This window comes from Saccostrea echinata, unplaced genomic scaffold (genome assembly GCF_033153115.1).
Source record: "Saccostrea echinata isolate AGI-Se365-2 ecotype Australia unplaced genomic scaffold, CSIRO_AGI_Sech_v1 ptg000010l, whole genome shotgun sequence".
In the NCBI taxonomy this organism is placed as follows: Eukaryota; Metazoa; Mollusca; class Bivalvia; order Ostreida; family Ostreidae; genus Saccostrea; species Saccostrea echinata.
In genome coordinates, this window is record NW_026889759.1 from 6,830,899 (window position 1) to 6,849,780 (window position 18,882).

Consider the following 18,882-nt stretch of genomic DNA (forward strand, 5'->3'; position numbering starts at 1 on the left):
AAGTTATCATGTCAACTTGTACCTCCACCCAGAACATTTCAAATATTAAAATTTGTTAACAACCAAAAGAAAAAAAAAGTTTTTCCCAAAACTTCCTCATTCAATAAACTTCCTCTAAGCTTTCATATCACATATCCGGCACTTCATTTTATAATAATATCGTTCAATGATAACATTCCAGCAGTTGTGTAAAGATGTCAAACTTATACGTTCCCTTCCACAAAAAACGTGGAGGCACCGTACCGAAGACTGGCAGTAATGAAGAAGAAGATAAAATGAAATACAGGGAAATACAAAGGTATGTTAGTATTTTATAAACAAATTTAATCTTAATATTCAACGGCAATGGGTGGTACATGTAGGAGTAAATAGAATGAATGTACACAATTTCCAGAGTCGGGGATAGTTCAGTTCTTCCGAAAAAAAATATTTGGTATATATACATGGTGAACAAACTTTCATCCTGTTCCTTTTCTGCTGATAAAAAACACCTTTTCCCCATCAAATTCAATCTTGAAAGGAAAATTATTATGTAGGAAATAACTTTAATCTACATATGAATGTTTGCATAATTGATATGTTTGTGTATGACAGAAACGTGTAGTTTCTCCGGATTTGATTTCCGTGTCAATAAAAAGTTGTGACATCCTAAATCATTTCCTGCTTTTTGTATTCTCAACTGCATATACATAAAGGGGGAAATAATAAAAATGAAACATCATCTTCTCACCACATGGAGAGAAAAAAATATCGAACGAAAATGTGAAGCTTACGAACAGTGATCAATATTATATCGCTTCGTGATCGGAAGGTCGTGTGTTCGAATCACGGCCGCGACTGACCTAAGTCGATAAATAGCAACTATTCCTTCTCCAAGCGCTCGGCACTTTGAAGTGAAAGTTGCAGGTCCTTCGGATGAGATTTTAAAAACCGAGGCCCCATGTCACGGTAGGCGTTGGCACGATAAAGAACCCTCACTGCTCAATGGCCCTAAGACTCAGGGCATGAGTGCCGAGTAAATTCATAGATGTAATTTCCATGGTATGTTTTCGAGCAATTTTAAAAGGTCACCAACCCCGCAACCTACCTTAAAAGGTGGATAAATTTGAATTTTGCTTTTGAAAGAAATGCAAGGTTAAGAAACGGTAATCATGCTCAAAGGTCCTATTAAACAATACGACCTGAGAGCAGAGCAAACATCATAGATGGAATCAAGTACCATGGAGGAGAAAGCATCCTCTGTCGACCGGTCATTCCCACCATGAACTCCTTGTCATGATCAGGTAAACGGAATAACCTGTGTTAATTCAGTATGAAAATTATGACCTAACAATTTGTATTAAAAACATCTGATAACATTTGACCAACGACAGATTGTATGCAAACCAGGTCATTGTGTTTACCCTAGAATTTGCGAAATGTTGACTTCAAACGATATTGTTGATATCCTTGTATCATTAATGTAATTATCAGTAGCCTGCCTTGGGTTAGAAATTGTTCAAAAGTAGAACACAGTCTTGCGTATCGAATCAACTGGTAGGCTAAAAAACATATGCAGGTGATAATGGTTTATTACTATATAAGTAAGGGAATATGACTAGAAAAGCTGAAGTCATAACTTTTATAATAAAGTTCATTTGTTAGTTTGCCATCAAACTAAGGATTTTTTAGTTTAACCAAAAAAATGAAAAAAATGTGTCTTTTTGCTGTCTTTATTTCGAGTTCAAAGGGACACGAATTTTAAGCAAACTTATATCCATTTGTGATGATTTGCCCATGAAGAACATGAACATCGCATTTCCAACGGTGAGAGTAAAATAGGCTATCCACTTCATTTCTATGTATACATGAATCAACAATGTCAGTCGTGTATACCATAAATAAGCATCTGTTAAATTTAAAAATTATTACGGTAATCAATGTCTATACAGTCAAAGATATCATTGCTGTTTGACAAGCTCATCTGTCTTCCAGCGTTTAGATTTACTTTCAATTTCCACATGAATATTAAGCCATTATTGGTCTGAGAAAACTAACAAACATAACAAATTACAGTATGTCTAATCTAATGCAAAAACTGTTTGAAAAAGAATCTTGTTAATTTTTTAAAGTGTCCTGATCAACAACATTAAATATTTCCTTTGCAGTAAAATAATGAAAATGAAAATTATTATTATTATTATTGAAGTGTCATTATGATAGATGTACATGTAATAATGGTGATGTTTTTATTTATTAATTCAAGATAATGACCACTCTGTATAGTGTTCAAACACAGACACCTTATGTTACTTATTTTTTCTTAAAATAAAAAATATACCCCCTACCTATATAATCAACCCTTGTTGATTATATAGGTAGGGGTATATTTTTTTTCTTAAAAGAAAAATAAGTACCGTCAGGTGCCTGTGTGTTCACATTTTTTTTAACAGAATATCTAATAAATGGCTTTTTACCCAATTTTATTGAAGGAATTTAACTTCTTTATTCTCCTTTTATAAGTATTTATGACTGGTATCATCCTGACCAAACAGAAGATTCAGCTAAGACGTTCCTGAAAGAGTATCCATACGAACCAATGGATAGTGGATCTCTCTTTTTGGTGCACCCGTACGGGAAGCACAGGGAGGACATCAAATACGTCATTTCCTGCAAGTAAGGGTGGAACAACTCCTGAAGCTGATACACTTTTTGATATTATAACAGAATTCGCTTTCTGGGGATCTGGTGATTTTATCAATATTAACACAATTAGTGCCTTCCTTTGCAAATATGTTCATATGCCATATAAACATGTAAAATATACATTTAATGTATGATTGAATACTAGTAATATTTATTTCTCTGACTGGCTGAGATCCGACACTGTAGAAAAAATACCATACATTTAATGACTCAGTTCGTGGACAACATGCGTTTTGTCGGACCCAAGATCCAAACTGTTTGCTTTCGGCCTAACGGCCTCACGCAACAGTTTGGTTCGAGGGGTCGACAAAAAGCATTTAACCAGAAAACAGTCAATAAATGTACCTTTTATTATTATTATTATTATTATTATTATTATTATTGACAAACATGTACCTTGTGTTGGCTTCCATGATGTAAATTTCCCTTACCTGCACTAAAACTTGGTCAATTTTGTCACATTCGCACACCAACGAATGCAAATAAGATTTAACTGATCCCGCCCATCGTGTGACGTAAGCGATCCAACATCTCATCGACAGGTCCAATATCTCACTCTGCGGTCAAACATCATCGATTTTTTATAAACCGATCAGTTAAACATTGGAAATGTTAGCTTTTTATGCCCCCAGATCGAAAGATCCCGGGGGTATATTGTCTTTGTCCTGCCTGCCTGTTTGTCTGTTTATCTGTTTGTCTGTCTGTCTGTTGTCAACTTTAACCTTTCCCATAACTTTTGATTGGTTGGAGCTATGACTTTCATATTTCACATGTGTATTCCTTGTGACAAGACCTTTCTTTGGGTACCATCATATTTGACCTTGGAGTTTGACCCATTTGCAAAATTTTATGAGACTTCAACCTTGGCCATAACTTCTGAACAGTTGGTGCTTGGGGTTACAAACTTCACTTGTGTATTCTTTGTGACAAGGCCTTCCTTTAGATACCAACAACTTTGACCTTGACCTTAGAGTTCGACCTACTTTTGAAAAACTTTAACCTTGGCCATAACTTTTGAACAGTTGGTGATTGGGGTTTCAAACTTCACATATGTATTCTTGTGACAAGACCTTCCTCTGGATATCAACCTCTTTGACCCTTTGACCTTGACCTAGGAGTTTGGCCTACTTTTGAAAACCTTTAACATTGGCCATAACTTTTGAACGGTTAGAGCTAAGGCTATCATACTTCACATGTGTAATCCTTGTGACAGGACCTTCCTTTGGATACCAACATCTTTGACCCTTTGACCTTGAAATAAGAGTTTGACCTACTTTTGAAAAACTTTAACCTTGGCCATAATTTTTGAATGGTTTTTGCTAGGGCTTTCATTCTTCACATATGCAATCCTTGTGACAAGACCTTCCTTTGGATACCAACCACTTTGACCCTTTGGCCTTGACCTAGGAGTTTGACCTACTTTTAAAAAAAACTTTAACCTTCGCCATAACTTTTGAACAGTTGCAGCTAGGGCTTTCAAATTTAACATCGCCATAAGCTGCCATACGGGGGCATCAGTGTTTCTCAAACACATCTTGTTTAGTATAGATTTATATAGGAAACAATTTTTAAAGGTAATACGTTATGTTCACCTGCACATGACCTTCCAGATGAACGTTTGGATTTATTTTTCTACACTGGACCAAAAAAGATTGTAAATACTAAATTGATACAAACAGTTTTGGAAAGTTATTTTACTTGCACCTGACTTCCACTTAGGCGAACATAACATTGAGGCATATAGAATCTGGGGTGGGTGTGGGGGGCAGAGGGCCTGCCTCCCTTCCCACACTTTTTATCTGAACATATTTTTATGCCCCCGAGATCGTTGTTTTTGTCCTGTCTGTTTGTCCGTTTGTCTGTCTGTCTGTTGTCAACTTTAACCTTGCCCATAACTTTTGATTGGTTGAAGCTATGACATTCATATTTCACATGTATATTCCTTGTGACAAGACCTTTCTTTGGGTACAATCATATTTGACCTTTTGACCTTGACCTTGGAGTTTGACCCACTTTTGCAAAATTTTATGAGACTTTAATCTTGACCATAACTTCTGAACAGTTCATGCCTGGGGTCTTAAAATTCACTTGTGTATTCTTTGTGACAAGGCCTTCGTTTGGATACCAACATCTTTCACCCTTTGACCTTGACATAGGAGTTTGACCTACTTTCGAAAACTTTAACCTTGGTCATAACTTTTGAATGGTTGGTGCTAGGGCTTTCATACTTCACATATGCAATCCTTGTGACAAGACCTTTCTTTCAATACCAACAACTTTGACCTTGACCTTGACGTTTTACTTACTTTTAAAAACCTTTAACCTTCGCCATAACTTTTGAACAGTTGCAGCTAGGGCTTTCAAATTTCACAGGTATATTTCTCGAGACAAGACCTTTCTTTGGGTACCAATATTTTTTTATCTTTTGGCCTGTATTTTGACTTGCATTTGAGAAACTTTAACCTTTGCCATAAGCTGCCATATGGGGGCATCAGTGTTTCACAAACACATCTTGTTTTACTTTTAGTTTAGTATAAACATGTTCATTGAAAGGCTGGTCCCCCTCCTGCTAATGGACCTAAATACCCCTCCCCCGAAATAAAATGTAAAATAAATTGGGAGAATTATCCTCTTTTTTTTGGGGGGGGGTGTGGTCAAAGATTTTTTTCGGGTAACTTGGCATTTTTTTCCTTATAATGCCCCCTTTCAAAATCGATTCTTTTTATGTGCCTGACATTAATTTATTTACATTGCATCTAAAACAGATTTAAAAATGGATTACTTAATGAGACTGTATCATATAATCAATGAATCATATAATTAAAAAAAAATGATTGCTGTTTTTTAGGTCAATACGATTCGAAGTACAATATTGTACTCCTCAGGTGGCTAAATCCTCATATTGGCCTCAAAAACAGCAATAATTGTATAGTATTACTCTGTTGGGTATTTTTATCCTATGAATAAACGGAATGTTTCAAATCATGACATTTATCAGATTATACTTTTTCTTTATATCTATTGGCTTTTAATTTTTCAATAACAGGAATTCCCTGAATAGACAGGATTTCCTTGTCTCGAGAAATAGAATTATTATCTTAATATGGAAAGTTATCGTTTAAGGTCTTGATAAACAGCAAAGCCATGATTAGTGATATTTATGTGGAAGCATCCTTGGGTAGTGTAGATTCAAGTTTGTTCAAATCATGATCCCTAGGACTAGAGTGGTGTCACAATGGGCGAACAAAGTTTAAATTAGGAATGTATATAAAAAATCTTTAAAAATCATCTTCTCAAGAACAGCAAAGCCATGATTGGTAATATTTATATAGAAACATTCTCAGGTAGAGTAGTAGTAGTAGTTTGTTCAAATCATGACCCAAGGGAATAGGGAGGGGCTACAATGGGCGATCAAGTTTAACATACCTCTGTAAGTATACATAGGAAAAATCTTCTCAAGAATAACAAAGCCATGATTAGTCATATTATTATATGATGAAGCATCCTAAGGTAGTTTACATTCAAATTGTTTATATCGTGACCCTCAGGGGAAGGGAGCGGCCACAATGGGTGATCAAGGTTTTACATGCGAATACATAGGATAATCGTTAAAATCTTCATCTCATGAACAGCAAAGCCATGAATAGTCATATCTGTATGAAAGGTAGTGTAGATTGAAGTTTGTTCAAATCATGACTGCTGGATGTAGGGTGGGACCACAATGGGGTTTTTACATTGGAATATATAGGAAATATCTTTAAAAATCTTCTTCCCAAGAACAGCAAATCCATGATTAGTCATATTAATTCAGAAGCATCCTCGGGAAGTGTAGATTCAAGTTTGTTCAAATCATGTTTCCCGGGGGTAGGCAGGGTCACAATAGAAGATCAAACATATAGAAAACAAGATGTGTTTGTGAAACACTGATGCCCCCGTAAGACAACTTATAGCAAAGGCAAAACTTTCTCAAATGCAAATAAAACATGTTGCCACCCAAAGTAAATTCTCGAGAAATATACCTGTGAAATATGAATGCCCTAGCAGCAACCATTGAATAGATATGGAAAAAGTTGAAGTTTTTTCAAAAGTAAGTCAAACATCAAGGTCAAGGTCAAATGGTCAAAATTAATGGTGCCCAAGGAAAGATCTTCTCACAAGAAATACACATGTGAAATATGAAAGCCGTAGCACAAATCGTTCAAAAGTTCAAAATGGTCAAAATTAATAGTGCGTAAGAAAAGGCCTTTTCACAAGAAATATACAGGAGAAATATGAAAGCTGAAGCACCAATCGTTCAATAGTTATGACCAAGGTTAACGTTTTCCAAAAGTAGGTCAAAATCCAAGGTCAAGGTCAATGGATTACAATTGTTGGCATCCAAAGGAAGATCTTGTCACAAGGAATGGACATGTTAAGTATGAAAGCCTTAGCACCAACTGTTCAAATGTTATGGCCAAGGTTAAAGTTTTCCAAAAATAGGTCAAACGTCAAAGTCAAGGTCAATGGATTACAATTTTGGGTATCCAAAGAAAGGTCTTGTCACAAGAATTACATATGTGAAGTATGAAAGCCCTAGCACCAACCGTTCAAAAGTTATGGCCAAGGTTAAAGGTTTTCAAAAGTAGGTCGAATTCCAAGGTCAAGGTCAAAGGGTAAAGTTTGTTGGTTTCCAAAGAAAGGTCTTGTCACAAGAATTACATATGTGAAGTATAAAAGCCCTAGCACCAACCGTTCAAAAGTTATGGCCAAGACTTAACGTTTTCCAAAAGTAGGTCAAACTCCAAGGTCAAGGTCAAAGGGTCAGAGTTGTTGGTATCCAAAGGAAGGTTTTGTCACAAGGATTACATATGTGAAGTATGAAAGCCCTAGCTCCAACCGTTCAAAAGTTATGGCCAAGGTTAAAGTTCAGTAAAATTTTGCAAAACTGAGTCAAACACCAAGGTCAAGGTCAAAAGGTTAAATATTGCGGTACCCAAAGAAAGGAATACACATGTGAAATATGAAAGCTATAGCTCCAACCAATCAAAAGTTATGGACAATGTCAAAGTTTTTGTAGACAGATAGACGCACATGGCAAAAACTATCTTCGATACAGGGGCATAAAGAGTTCTAAAGCCATGATTAGTCAAAGAATTATTGAAGCACCTTCAGTTAGTGTAGATTCATTTGTGAACAAATCATGCCCCCTTTTCCTCGGGGGAGGAGGGGGTATTTAATATTACTTCTATATTGAATCTTTTCAATGCTACACTGATTTCTGCTTTTTCCTATCCAATTTGCTCGGGTGAGCGATGTGGCCTATGGACCTCTTGTTTTTTAGTTATTGTTAATCTATATTTGTATAAAAGTATTGTTTTTAACCATTCAGATGATAATGGTAACGAATGTTCATATTCTTCTACGTGAACCTACGGTTACTTAAAATATTTTGCCTTTACTTTTTTTATATTGCGTACTGTGCTAACATTAAAGGTGGAAGATGGAAATATACCAGTACCGTGTTCGCTATAAAGAGGATGAAGAAGTATACACTGTCCGAAGTGCCAAGGCTAACAGTCTCCTGGACCTCGTAGAACAGTATCGACTAACGGCTGTAGGGAAAGACGGCATTAGATCCGTATATACTAAGGAGACGGCCCTCTCCCACCTTATGTATCCCATACCATGGCCCCGCAAGTACAAGGATCGGTAACATTCATTTTTAGAAGCTTTTTATCATGTGGTCAATAAGATCTAACTATTCATAGATTTCGTAAATTTCTGTAACCTAAAGTCTTTAATAGTATCAACAATTGTCAACCATGCATTTGGATCACTATTGGTAAGAAAAGTTCCCTCAACGCTTGAAGCATTGTTTTGTTCGTCCGTGTTCGGTTCTTTGTTTGTTCGCTTGTTCCTTTTTGCTTTGTTTCGTTTAGTTTTATTTTATTTCATTTTGTTCGTTTTGTTGGTTGGTTGGTTTTGTTTTTCTTTGTTTTTGTTCATTTGTTCGTTTTTTAAGGGGGAGGGGGATTTTTAAATATGTGATATATACATATTTTAGAAGTTAACTTCCTAGCATATTCTATCAAGAGTTATGTGATCATCGTCGGTGGAAGACGTTTTATTAGCAAGAGATCTTTATCAGTTATCCCTTCTTGATTTATCTTATAATTCACAAATTACTCTTCACTAGTTGTTACCATGGATTGCTTGGTCGTACCGATGCAGAGAGAGTTCTTCGGGAGGGTTTTCAGAAAAGGAATAGCTACAGTCCCTTCCTGATCAGAGATAGTAATTCGCAACCAGGAACATTGATTATATCGAGTATGTTTGTGAAAAAATCAGACAGCACCAACAGATTCGACCATAGGCTAATCGACTTCAAGGTTGGTGAAAAAATGGTGACCAGAGGATTTAGGTCACAACAGCAACATCAAATACCGTATAGCCGGTTTTTTTTCGCGTGTTTGAAATTTTGCGAAAAAAGGGTAGATTTGTACAGTTTTTATTTACCGTAAGTCAATTTTTACGATTAAAAAATGGTAATGTTTTTATGGCACACAATAACCGACATAATTTCTGCGTGTTTTATTTTTTGCGAATTAAAAATGATCGCAAAGATGCGAAAAATAGATCATCGCGAAAAAAAATCCGGATATACGGTATGCTGCATGAAAGGAATTGTTTGAATTCGGGTGTTTGCATGCATTGTCGATCATGATGAGGTTTCAATATATTTTATATATTTTTCTTCTTCAAAAAAGTATCGAATCATGAAATGAATTTAGAAGCTACCAAGAGTGTTCGTTGACTTTTTAACGTATACACAGACATGTATTTAACACTAATTTTCCGAATGCCATTTAGCATTTTACACTATAAGAGTCTGCTCCAAAGATTTTTTCTCTGGATATGTCTTAGGAGCTGGCTTTTATTTCTTTAAGTTTAAATATTAATTTTGTTCCTTGTAGAATAATATGTTTGAGGCTTTGGAGTGTAAAGAACCAAAACTTATGGCCCTTGCAAAAAGCATCGAGGAAAAGTATAGAAATCATGGAGACTTAATGGACCTTAAGGTAAAAATACCACAGTACAATTAACGAGATTTTCTATGATATTCGTATTTACATTGTTACTTTTGCCCAGCAGTTCCATTATCCTCAATTGTCATGTATTATTAATTCCGTTTTTGACGAGAGAGTTCAAGATTGACATTAGAATGAGTGTTTTACAGTTAGTACATACACTGTAGTACTTTTCATATAGTCTCTAAACCTGTCTAATCATTTCTTATGTATGACCTGTCAGAGATATCATCAGTATTTGTTTTTTACTGTTTTTTAAGGTTCTGAACAGAGAAGGATACAATGGTGTTGACACAGGTCAGTAGATAGTATAAAGTAACTGTTTACCCATAGGCGCTCCATCTTAATCAGTAAATAAAACATAAAGATGTACCCTTATATTACAAAATTAACAAGGCCTGCAACTCCCACCATTTGGACCTGTGTCGCTGTGTAAAGTTCTGTCGTCCACGATAGTAATTTAAGCCCAGTTATATACTGTATGGACGATTTAGATGATTGTATAAAAAAATAAAATAATGTACATGATAAAAATAATCATCATAATATTGAATGATACGTAAAAAATATTGTTAATTAATAATTGATAAATAGATGTTTTGGAGCACCATCTTCCACACAGCATTAAAACAATGGATGAGTCAGCTATCAAAATATTTCGTGATGCACTAGAGGAAGGGTTTGAAAACTATCATCATGTACGCGTGATGGTTGTTGGTCATCATGGCGCGGGAAAATCAAGCCTCACTAAACGTCTGCTGAGGGAAAGCATGGAAGAGGTCCAAAGCACGGACGGAGTGGAGATCTACACCAAAAGAGGGCGCTTTCAGCTCAGTGACCACAAATGGATCAAGTGTGACGACAAACAAGGTGATTTTGCGATTGGCTAATTCTTTATATATTTCTAGGTATATATATCGTAAGTAATTCATAATTTGACGAGGTTGAAAGAATCACTTTAAATTTTCAATGACGACTATTGTTGAATGGACACGGTTTTATTTTATTTTATTTTATTTTTTATTTTTTTTTGAATGTGAAATTTTACTTATTACACCAACCATTCATATGAATTGTCTTTTTTATGCATTGCGTTAGAGTATTTGTAACACAACCCTCAGAGCAGATAGGTAACCATCCTCTCAACATTTCATTAAAAAATCTTCCACAGCAAAAAGTTATTATCGAAATGAAAACCTTCGACTGCATTTATTAATGATGAATAAAGCGAAGTAAAAAAAAATTCCGAGGGGATGTACGTTACCCTCACTCGTATGTCAGCGTCCAGCAAAGCCCCCGTTTAATCTCAACCTTTTTTGTGATTTCTTGAAAGTCTTGTCTATTTGAGGACAATCTATCACTTTTGCCACTAAAATATGATAAGAGAATCAAAGATTTAAGCACTGCCGAGTTTGATAAGAAATATTTATCCGTTAGCCTACAAATATGGTCCTCTATTGTGTAAATATTTTAAAAACAGTCTTTAGTTTCAAAACAGAATAAAATATATATATATAGATATTTTGTAAAATTGTACCCCATGGAATTCCCATACCGACTGTAAAAATCGTAAAAAAAAAAAAAAAAAAAAAAAAGAATATTAGGTGACTATCAAATCAAAATTTTAATCAGATACATATACCTAAATTCAAGTTTCTAAGGAGGGTTGAGATTTTTTTTCTTCGAGTCTCCGGATCAATTTTCGAGGGAAATACATCCTACATCTATCGAACACCAGTTTCGCTCAGCAAGAGGAAACTGTTTGTAGTTCTGTAAAATATGCAATTAACAAACCTTAAAATAATCAATTTTGTTTGATCTTTGTCCATTTCCTTTCTCATATAAAAATTAAGTACAAAACTTGTACTGTTTTATTTTTCTAAAGATAGCAAAATTTTTATTTACCAAGTTGCTTTAATATTAGCAGGTTACATTGTATTTCTAAGTGCTTAAGAATAGGTGGGTGACGTACAAGAAATATTGCATGTTACTTTGTCAAAGCTTATAAGCACCACAACTTAAGGGGGAATGGCATTCATTAACTACTTATTCTTTTGCTGCAGAGAATGAAAACGAAAAACTAGAAAGAATAGCAAGGTACCTGACACAGAGATTTCCAGAAGGTATTCCTACATATCTTTCAATAAAAGACTTCCAGAAAATGGAAACCGAAGAAAAAAAATCAAGTTATTATTCCGATAGATCAAGTCTAGGAAAACCAGCTGCACCATCTCGCAGCACTTTTTCTGAAAGAGCTGATAAAAGCCGACCTATTACAATTCCAAATAAATCAGGGCAATCTGGTACGTCTTATGTTCATTCTCCAAGAAGTCAAAGGACATCAGTACCCCATAGAAACCCCTCTCTAGTATCACGAAAGGCAGAAAAAGCACAGATAACAGGTGATTATTTGACGCCAACTTCATCACCAAGGTCGTTTCCAGATCCACGAGTATCCGTTGTTAGGAGCAAGTCGTCCTCTAGCGATTCGGATGATGATGATACTAGTGATGATGACAGAAGTTATAGTAATAATTTCACCAGAGTTATTCTAGATCTTAAAAACAAATTTGCTACATCAAATGAAAATTCCATTACAACCCCTGAGTCTCCTGATGATATAAAGGATAGTGACTATGTTGGAAACGAAAATGACAAGACTGCACAAAGATCGTCTTCCTTTGACTTTGATCACGTAGAAAACGCACAGGCACTCAAAGAAGACTTGGAGGAGGTATGAAGTATTTTAGATATTCCTGCTTTCTTTCCTTTCGTTTGATTCCAAGATTTAATTAAAGTTGTAGATGGATACATCGCTTTTCTTATAACAGGTACTGCGTATGTCCTCCAAATTTCTTCAAAACGAAACAGGTTCCATCACATTTTGGGACTTTGCTGGACAGACGGTATTTCAAACCACTCACCAGGCCTTTATGTCCTCCAAAGCTGTTTATCTTCTGGTGACAGATGTGTCTCTACCGATGGATCATGTCATCACAGATGATGACGACTGCCAAAACACCTCTGGACATAAGTCTGTGGGAGGTGAGGTTTTTTTTATAACCACCAGTATATGTGCATATAAGGGACTTGTGACTTATACACATCTCCGAGATTGAAATTAAAAAGATGCCTAAGTTTCTCATAGACAATATCTATGTAGTGTCCTATACAAAAATTTAGAATTTTTCAATTTAAATTTGTAAATCAGATGGAATTCCCATGGATACTAATTGTGCCCTGTAATTAACAGACCTGGTTTTGTACTCATATGAAGCAGAATTTATTCAAAAACGTCTATACGAAAAGAAGTTTCTTGCTGTGGCCTTCAATTCGACTCTTAAGTACATGTATATCGACGTTTTATCAGTTACTACATAGATTCCTAAATATACTCGAGGAATTAATTATCGCGTAATTTCGCGAGAAGGAACACGCGCGAAATAAAATTGCTCGCTTTTATTTTTATGGGGCTGAAATTCATGTAAAATCTCTTGATTAAGCGGCCACTCGCGAATTATTGTTCTCGCAATTTGGCAGCAAAGAGCCATTTCGTGATATTAAGTATTTGCGTAAAATAAGGAATCTACAGTAACAATATCCAGTTTCATTCCTACATTGATTTTTTATATTCCATTGAACTCAAAATAAAAGACACGAGAGTCTGACACATCTGTTTTGTATCTGGGTGTTTTACTAGGGAAAGATTTTGATGGCAAACTTACAACTTAATTTATAATACACTTGATGACTTCAACTTTTCTATCGCCATTCTTCGTTATTTAGCAGTATACTTCTTACCTGAATATCCCTGTTGATTCGTAAGCAAGAGCACGTTGTATGTATGAACAATTTCTAAAATGAGGCAGGATATTGACAAATAAGTTGATGATATAATGAACTCAACAATGTTTGCTTCAATGACCTTGCAAATACATGTACAATCTGTCGTTAAGTTGAATGTTGACCGATATCTTTCAAAAAAATTGTGAGGCCATTATTTTCACACTGAATTTCTGTTTACCCGATAATGACAAGAGCACACGGTGGATGTGACCGGTCAACAGGGGATGTTTATTCTTCCATGGCACCTGATCCCACCTCTGTTTTTACATGTCCTTCTTGGCTCTGCTCATAATTTGTATAGTTTAAATGGACTTTTGAGAATGATCACTTTTTGTTATCTTAACATTTCATCTTTACCGTTCACGGTAGCTCAGTCGGTAGAGCGCTCGCTCCGTGATCGGGAGGTCGTGAGTTCGAATCTCGGCCGCGACAGACCTAAGTCGATAAAAAATAGGTAGCAACTGTTCCTTCGCCATGCGCTCGGCACTTTGGAGTGAAAGTTGCGGGTCTTTCGGATGAGACCTTAAAAACCGAGGCCCCGTGTCACGGCAGGCGTTGGCACGATAAAGATCCCTCACTGCTCAATGGCCCTGAGTGCCGAGTAAAGGTCAAAATTTGAAGCCCTTCACCGGTATATGGTGACGTCTCTATATGAGTGAAAAATTCTTGAATGGGACGTAAAACAATATACAATCAATCAATCAATCTTGGCGCAAGTCTATGGGAGGCAAAATGTGTACTTCGCACGTTTTTGGGACCTACAGGTTTTGTTTTTAAGAAAGACACATTAATACAGTTGTCAAATTTTGGACACAAATCCCAGTTTCTACAAAATTGATGTAAACATTCATTATATGTAGCAATTCAAGTCGATACTCTTCCTCACATTTCTAGCCTTTTTAATCATGACGAAAAGATGTGTTTCTTGAACATATATTCTTAAGCATCTACGGAGTATAAACATTTTTGAAGGAATATATTGGACAAGGCTGCATTTGCCACAGAATTGCACCTCATTCGTTTACAATATTCACTTTAAATATCTAATAAAATGGGTGTTATGTTTAAAGGGAGATCGAGATTACTTTTTATTTAGTGTCAAAAAGAGGACATACAAATAGAAACTTGAATTTTTTTCCCAACCTTTTCTTATTTTGTAAATTGCTTCACTTAACATAGGACGTTTGATTACAGACTTCCTGAAATTTTGGTTAAATACTATTCATACATATTGCCCTGAATCACAAAGGGGGTCTCCAAAGGTCCTAGTCGTGTCAACGCACAAGGATAAAACAAAGGTAAGATTATCAATAAACTTGCTTATGATAATTTCTCATGAATCCGGTAACTCTTTGTAAATATACTCAAATGTATCCATTAGAATGCCCAAAAAGAAATCGAAGAGCATCACAGAGAGATAAAGAGAGTGGTTAAAAAGAAAATGCTTTCACCTCATCTTGTTCCTGAAATGTTTTGCGTGGACTGCAATGATCCTGATGAGGAGACTTTGGACAAAATACGATCTAAAATTCTAGACATAGCAAAGAGCGAAGATATCCTGTCACAGCAAATTCCGACTAGCTGGATCTATTTGGAGCGAAAAATCATGGATCTTCGAAAAGAGGGAAAGAAAGTATTGAACTTCAAAGAAGTAAAACAGCTGAACCGATTTTGTACCTTAAATTTGAAGGATGAGAAAGCAGTCAAAGTTTTTCTGCAGTTCCATCATGCAATTGGCAATATGCTGTACTACGACGAAAAGGGTTTAGATGATATCATTATTTTAAATCCGCAATGGCTTGTGGATGCTTTTAAATGTTTTATCACCTCTGAAAAATTTCTGGGATTGTCTCCTTCGGAATCACTTCTCGAAGAAGTGAAGAAAACTGGACATTTGAGCATGGAAATCATTGAAACATTATGGAGTGAAAGAGAAGACAGATCCTATTTAGAGAATAAAGAACACATCATCAAGATTCTGGAGAGGATGGACATTATCTCACGACCTAAACGCTATATGAAAGGCGGAGAATCAAAGCAAGAAATGACAACATTTCTTGTTCCATGCTTGATGAGTTTGGATTTATCACGACCTAAACGTTATATGAAAGACGGAGAGGCAGTTCAAGAAATGACCACTTTTCTTAATCCTTGTATGATGGGTTCACCCACGGTTAGAGCCAAGTGGTTGAAGTCCACGAACAATATTCCAGCCTTGGGATTCTACTTCAAGGATGAGTTCATGCCACCGGCTGTATTTTATCGCTTGTTGGCGGCTTGTATGGCTAAGTTTCCAGCTGTAGAACAGAATGATGTTCCACTTGTTTTCGCAAACACTGCGGTCTTCCGACTGGATAAGCTCAATTTTCTACTACTTGCTCATGACGACTTTCTCATTCGAGCTTGGGTGTTGAGATTTTCTAATACCCCATTCCAAAAATCCTCGATTCACTACACTATCAAAAACTTCTTGGAGGAGAGTCTTACCATTATTTTGGAGATATATACTAGCTGTAGTGCCTGTCCGGACCATAAACTCACTAAAAGGTGTGCAGACTGTAGAAAATGCAATGCAAATTTTCCCTTTAGCATTGTTGTTCAGTGCAGCCAATGCATATCGTCTGACACAACCTTCAAGGGGCTTCACCTGTGGGGAGACTTGGAATCAAATGAAAGTGTGGTTTGTGCTGACCATGACAACGTTCATGTTATTGAGTCAGACGACATGCTTGCTTACTGGGAATGGCCCAATGTAAGTTTTTACTAAGGTCAATTCGTAAAATATAAATACATGTACATCTATATTTTTTTTGTCTCATGACATACTTAGTTCTTAGGTTCATGCATTTTAGTCGATGTCATTTTAAACCTCTAACCCTCCACCCACCACCACCACTATTCACGAGTACCCACACAACTTGTGAATCATTATTAAATTTACTGTATTATTTTTGCAGACAATAAATGCAGATAATTTGACATCGTCTGTAAAAAGTAAGTAATGCGAATTATTTACCTAGTATCAGAAAAATAAGAGTAACAATCAGGTCCTTTGCAGATAAAAAAATCACTTTTTTCTAGGATCAGTGTCTGTTCTCGAGATGCCAATAAAGATGCCATATAGGACCCTAGGCCGTCTTGCCAGAAGAGTTTCTGGCTACTGGGAGGAAATAGCTTATAACCTTCAGCTTGGTGACAACTTTGTGGAGACAACCAAGCGGAACTTCCCTCACCTGGCGTCAGATCAATGCTTTCACGTGTTGAGGACGTGGTATGACAAGTCTCCAGAAGAAAAGAGAATACTCAGGACATTAGACGATGTGTTTGCAAAGGTCTACATTGATCGCGAAACTTTGCAAACGGTAAAAAGTACACGTGTTTGTACCTATAATTCAGATGTCAACTTTAAAAACGTTTTAAAGTGTAGTATATGTCAAGAGTTTTGTTTCCTTTTTTGCAGTTAGAAGCAGAGGAACTTGAGTGGGAAGGTAAGTTGGTCATCTGCAAAGGTTATCTAACCAGCTGTTATTGGCGATATTTACTCTATTAGTTTGAACTTAACATGGTCTGGGGAAATAAATTCCACGCCCTAAAAAAATCTAACCTTTTCTTTCTGAGTTAGATATTTTGTTTTATGAAGAGTTATTGCATCTATATTGAGTCAAACAGAAAGAAAGATCTGATTCATGTTGAGATAGTTCTGAAGTTTTCCGAAACATTATGGTCATTTTTAGTAGTGGTAGTATTGTTCATTGGATCAATAATATGATGTTGATATAACCTATATGATATATTTGTATGTGAATGTTGGCTACACTGATCAGTACCAATTTTGTATGCATTTCAGACAAAGAGCGAAGAAACAGTAACAGACTTTTTTGTTTGAATGTTGTTTAATGTCTCTCTCGAGAATTTTTTCACTCATATGGAGAGGTCACCACTTGCCGGTGGAGAGCTGCAAATTTTTAACCTATACTCGGCACTCAGGGCCATTGAGCAGTGAGGGATCTTTTTCGTGCCAGCACCTACTGCGACACGGGACCTCGGTTTATACGGTCTCATCCGATTGGACCGGTCTCCACGTCCCACAGTGGGATTCGAACCCCGTGACGTAAGGATCAACTCCTTACTTCGCGACTCTAGAACAGACGCTCTACCACTGCGCCACGCAGGCGACCAGTATCATAGTAATATTGTTTAGCGGATTATAGTCTTTAATAGTCTGACAAAACTCTTCATTGAAATTGAAATTAATTAAATTGATATCATTTTTTGATTCGCTGTAGCCGTTCACCACTTATCAGATGCATCCGGAAAATAAATGTAACCAATTGCGCGCACAAGAAGCAACATACTGCTGTGCTCTTGTTAATTTTTCATATGTTTTAGTTTACAATATATGATAAAATGTTTTCCCTTTGTTGCAAACAGTTCATATATAGTTACAAGTTATGCTTTCAATACTGTTTAAGAAAAAGTTAATTTGCACAAAGGGTTTTTCTTTTGAAGAAATTCAATTTAAGTATGAGTTTTTCAACTGTTCGATACATTTTCGTGTTTTTTCTTTATACTACATGTAGTAAGTTCGAGAAGCAGGAAACGGATATCTGTGTATCATGCTTCCTGTTCATTCCCTTTCAAGTACATACTCACTAAATCAGATATATTTTAAAAAGATCAGTCCTACATTTTAAACTCTTTTTTTTATTACAGATAACAAGTATCTGGACAAACAAGTTTCAAACAGAGGTATCGATATCATCTGCAACAGATTAGGTAAAAAAAGCTACCAACTTGCCATTGAGCTGGGGTTAACTCCCGAGGAAACCGAGCGTATACAGATGGATTTTCGAACATCCATCGCTCAGAGCCGAGAGTATATCAACCAATGGCGCCAAAAAGCACAGAAGCCAACATACAAAGTTCTACTTCAAGCTTTGGCGACAGTAGATGTTGCTAATTATAGAGATGTACTGACACATATTTACTGAGTATTATGACGTCCATGAATTTTACTCAAGGTGTATTTTATAAATACACGTACATGTATATATTTTTAATTTGAGAATAATTTGACATATTTTATTCATGTACCAGAATATCTTTGTTGTATACTTGAAGTCGCACAATCTCTCTGTAATTCCTAAAAAACAAAAACCAAACAAACAAACAAACAAAACAACACACAAAAAACAATTCAGGACTTTTAATTTTGAACAAAACATTGGCAAAAATTACCATTAACATAAAATAAAGTATAATATTGGTAACTCAGCTGTTATAA

At 35.9% G+C, this 18,882-nt stretch overlaps 1 protein-coding gene across 1 annotated transcript; it reads left to right on the forward strand.

Annotated features, from left to right (window-relative positions):
• The first annotated feature begins 237 nt into the window (after positions 1-237).
• On the forward strand, positions 238-18,609 carry LOC133184524 (uncharacterized). Its single transcript, XM_061319613.1, has 15 exons — positions 238-298; positions 2,503-2,655; positions 8,158-8,373; positions 8,861-9,053; positions 9,639-9,743; positions 10,013-10,049; positions 10,347-10,622; positions 11,816-12,486; positions 12,584-12,797; positions 14,793-14,896; positions 14,980-16,350; positions 16,556-16,592; positions 16,680-16,960; positions 17,059-17,086; positions 18,312-18,609. The coding sequence occupies exons 1-15, from the start codon at positions 276-278 to the stop codon at positions 18,587-18,589; spliced, it is 3,987 nt and encodes a 1,328-aa protein (XP_061175597.1). The 5' UTR covers positions 238-275; the 3' UTR covers positions 18,590-18,609.
• The last annotated feature ends 273 nt before the right edge of the window (positions 18,610-18,882 follow it).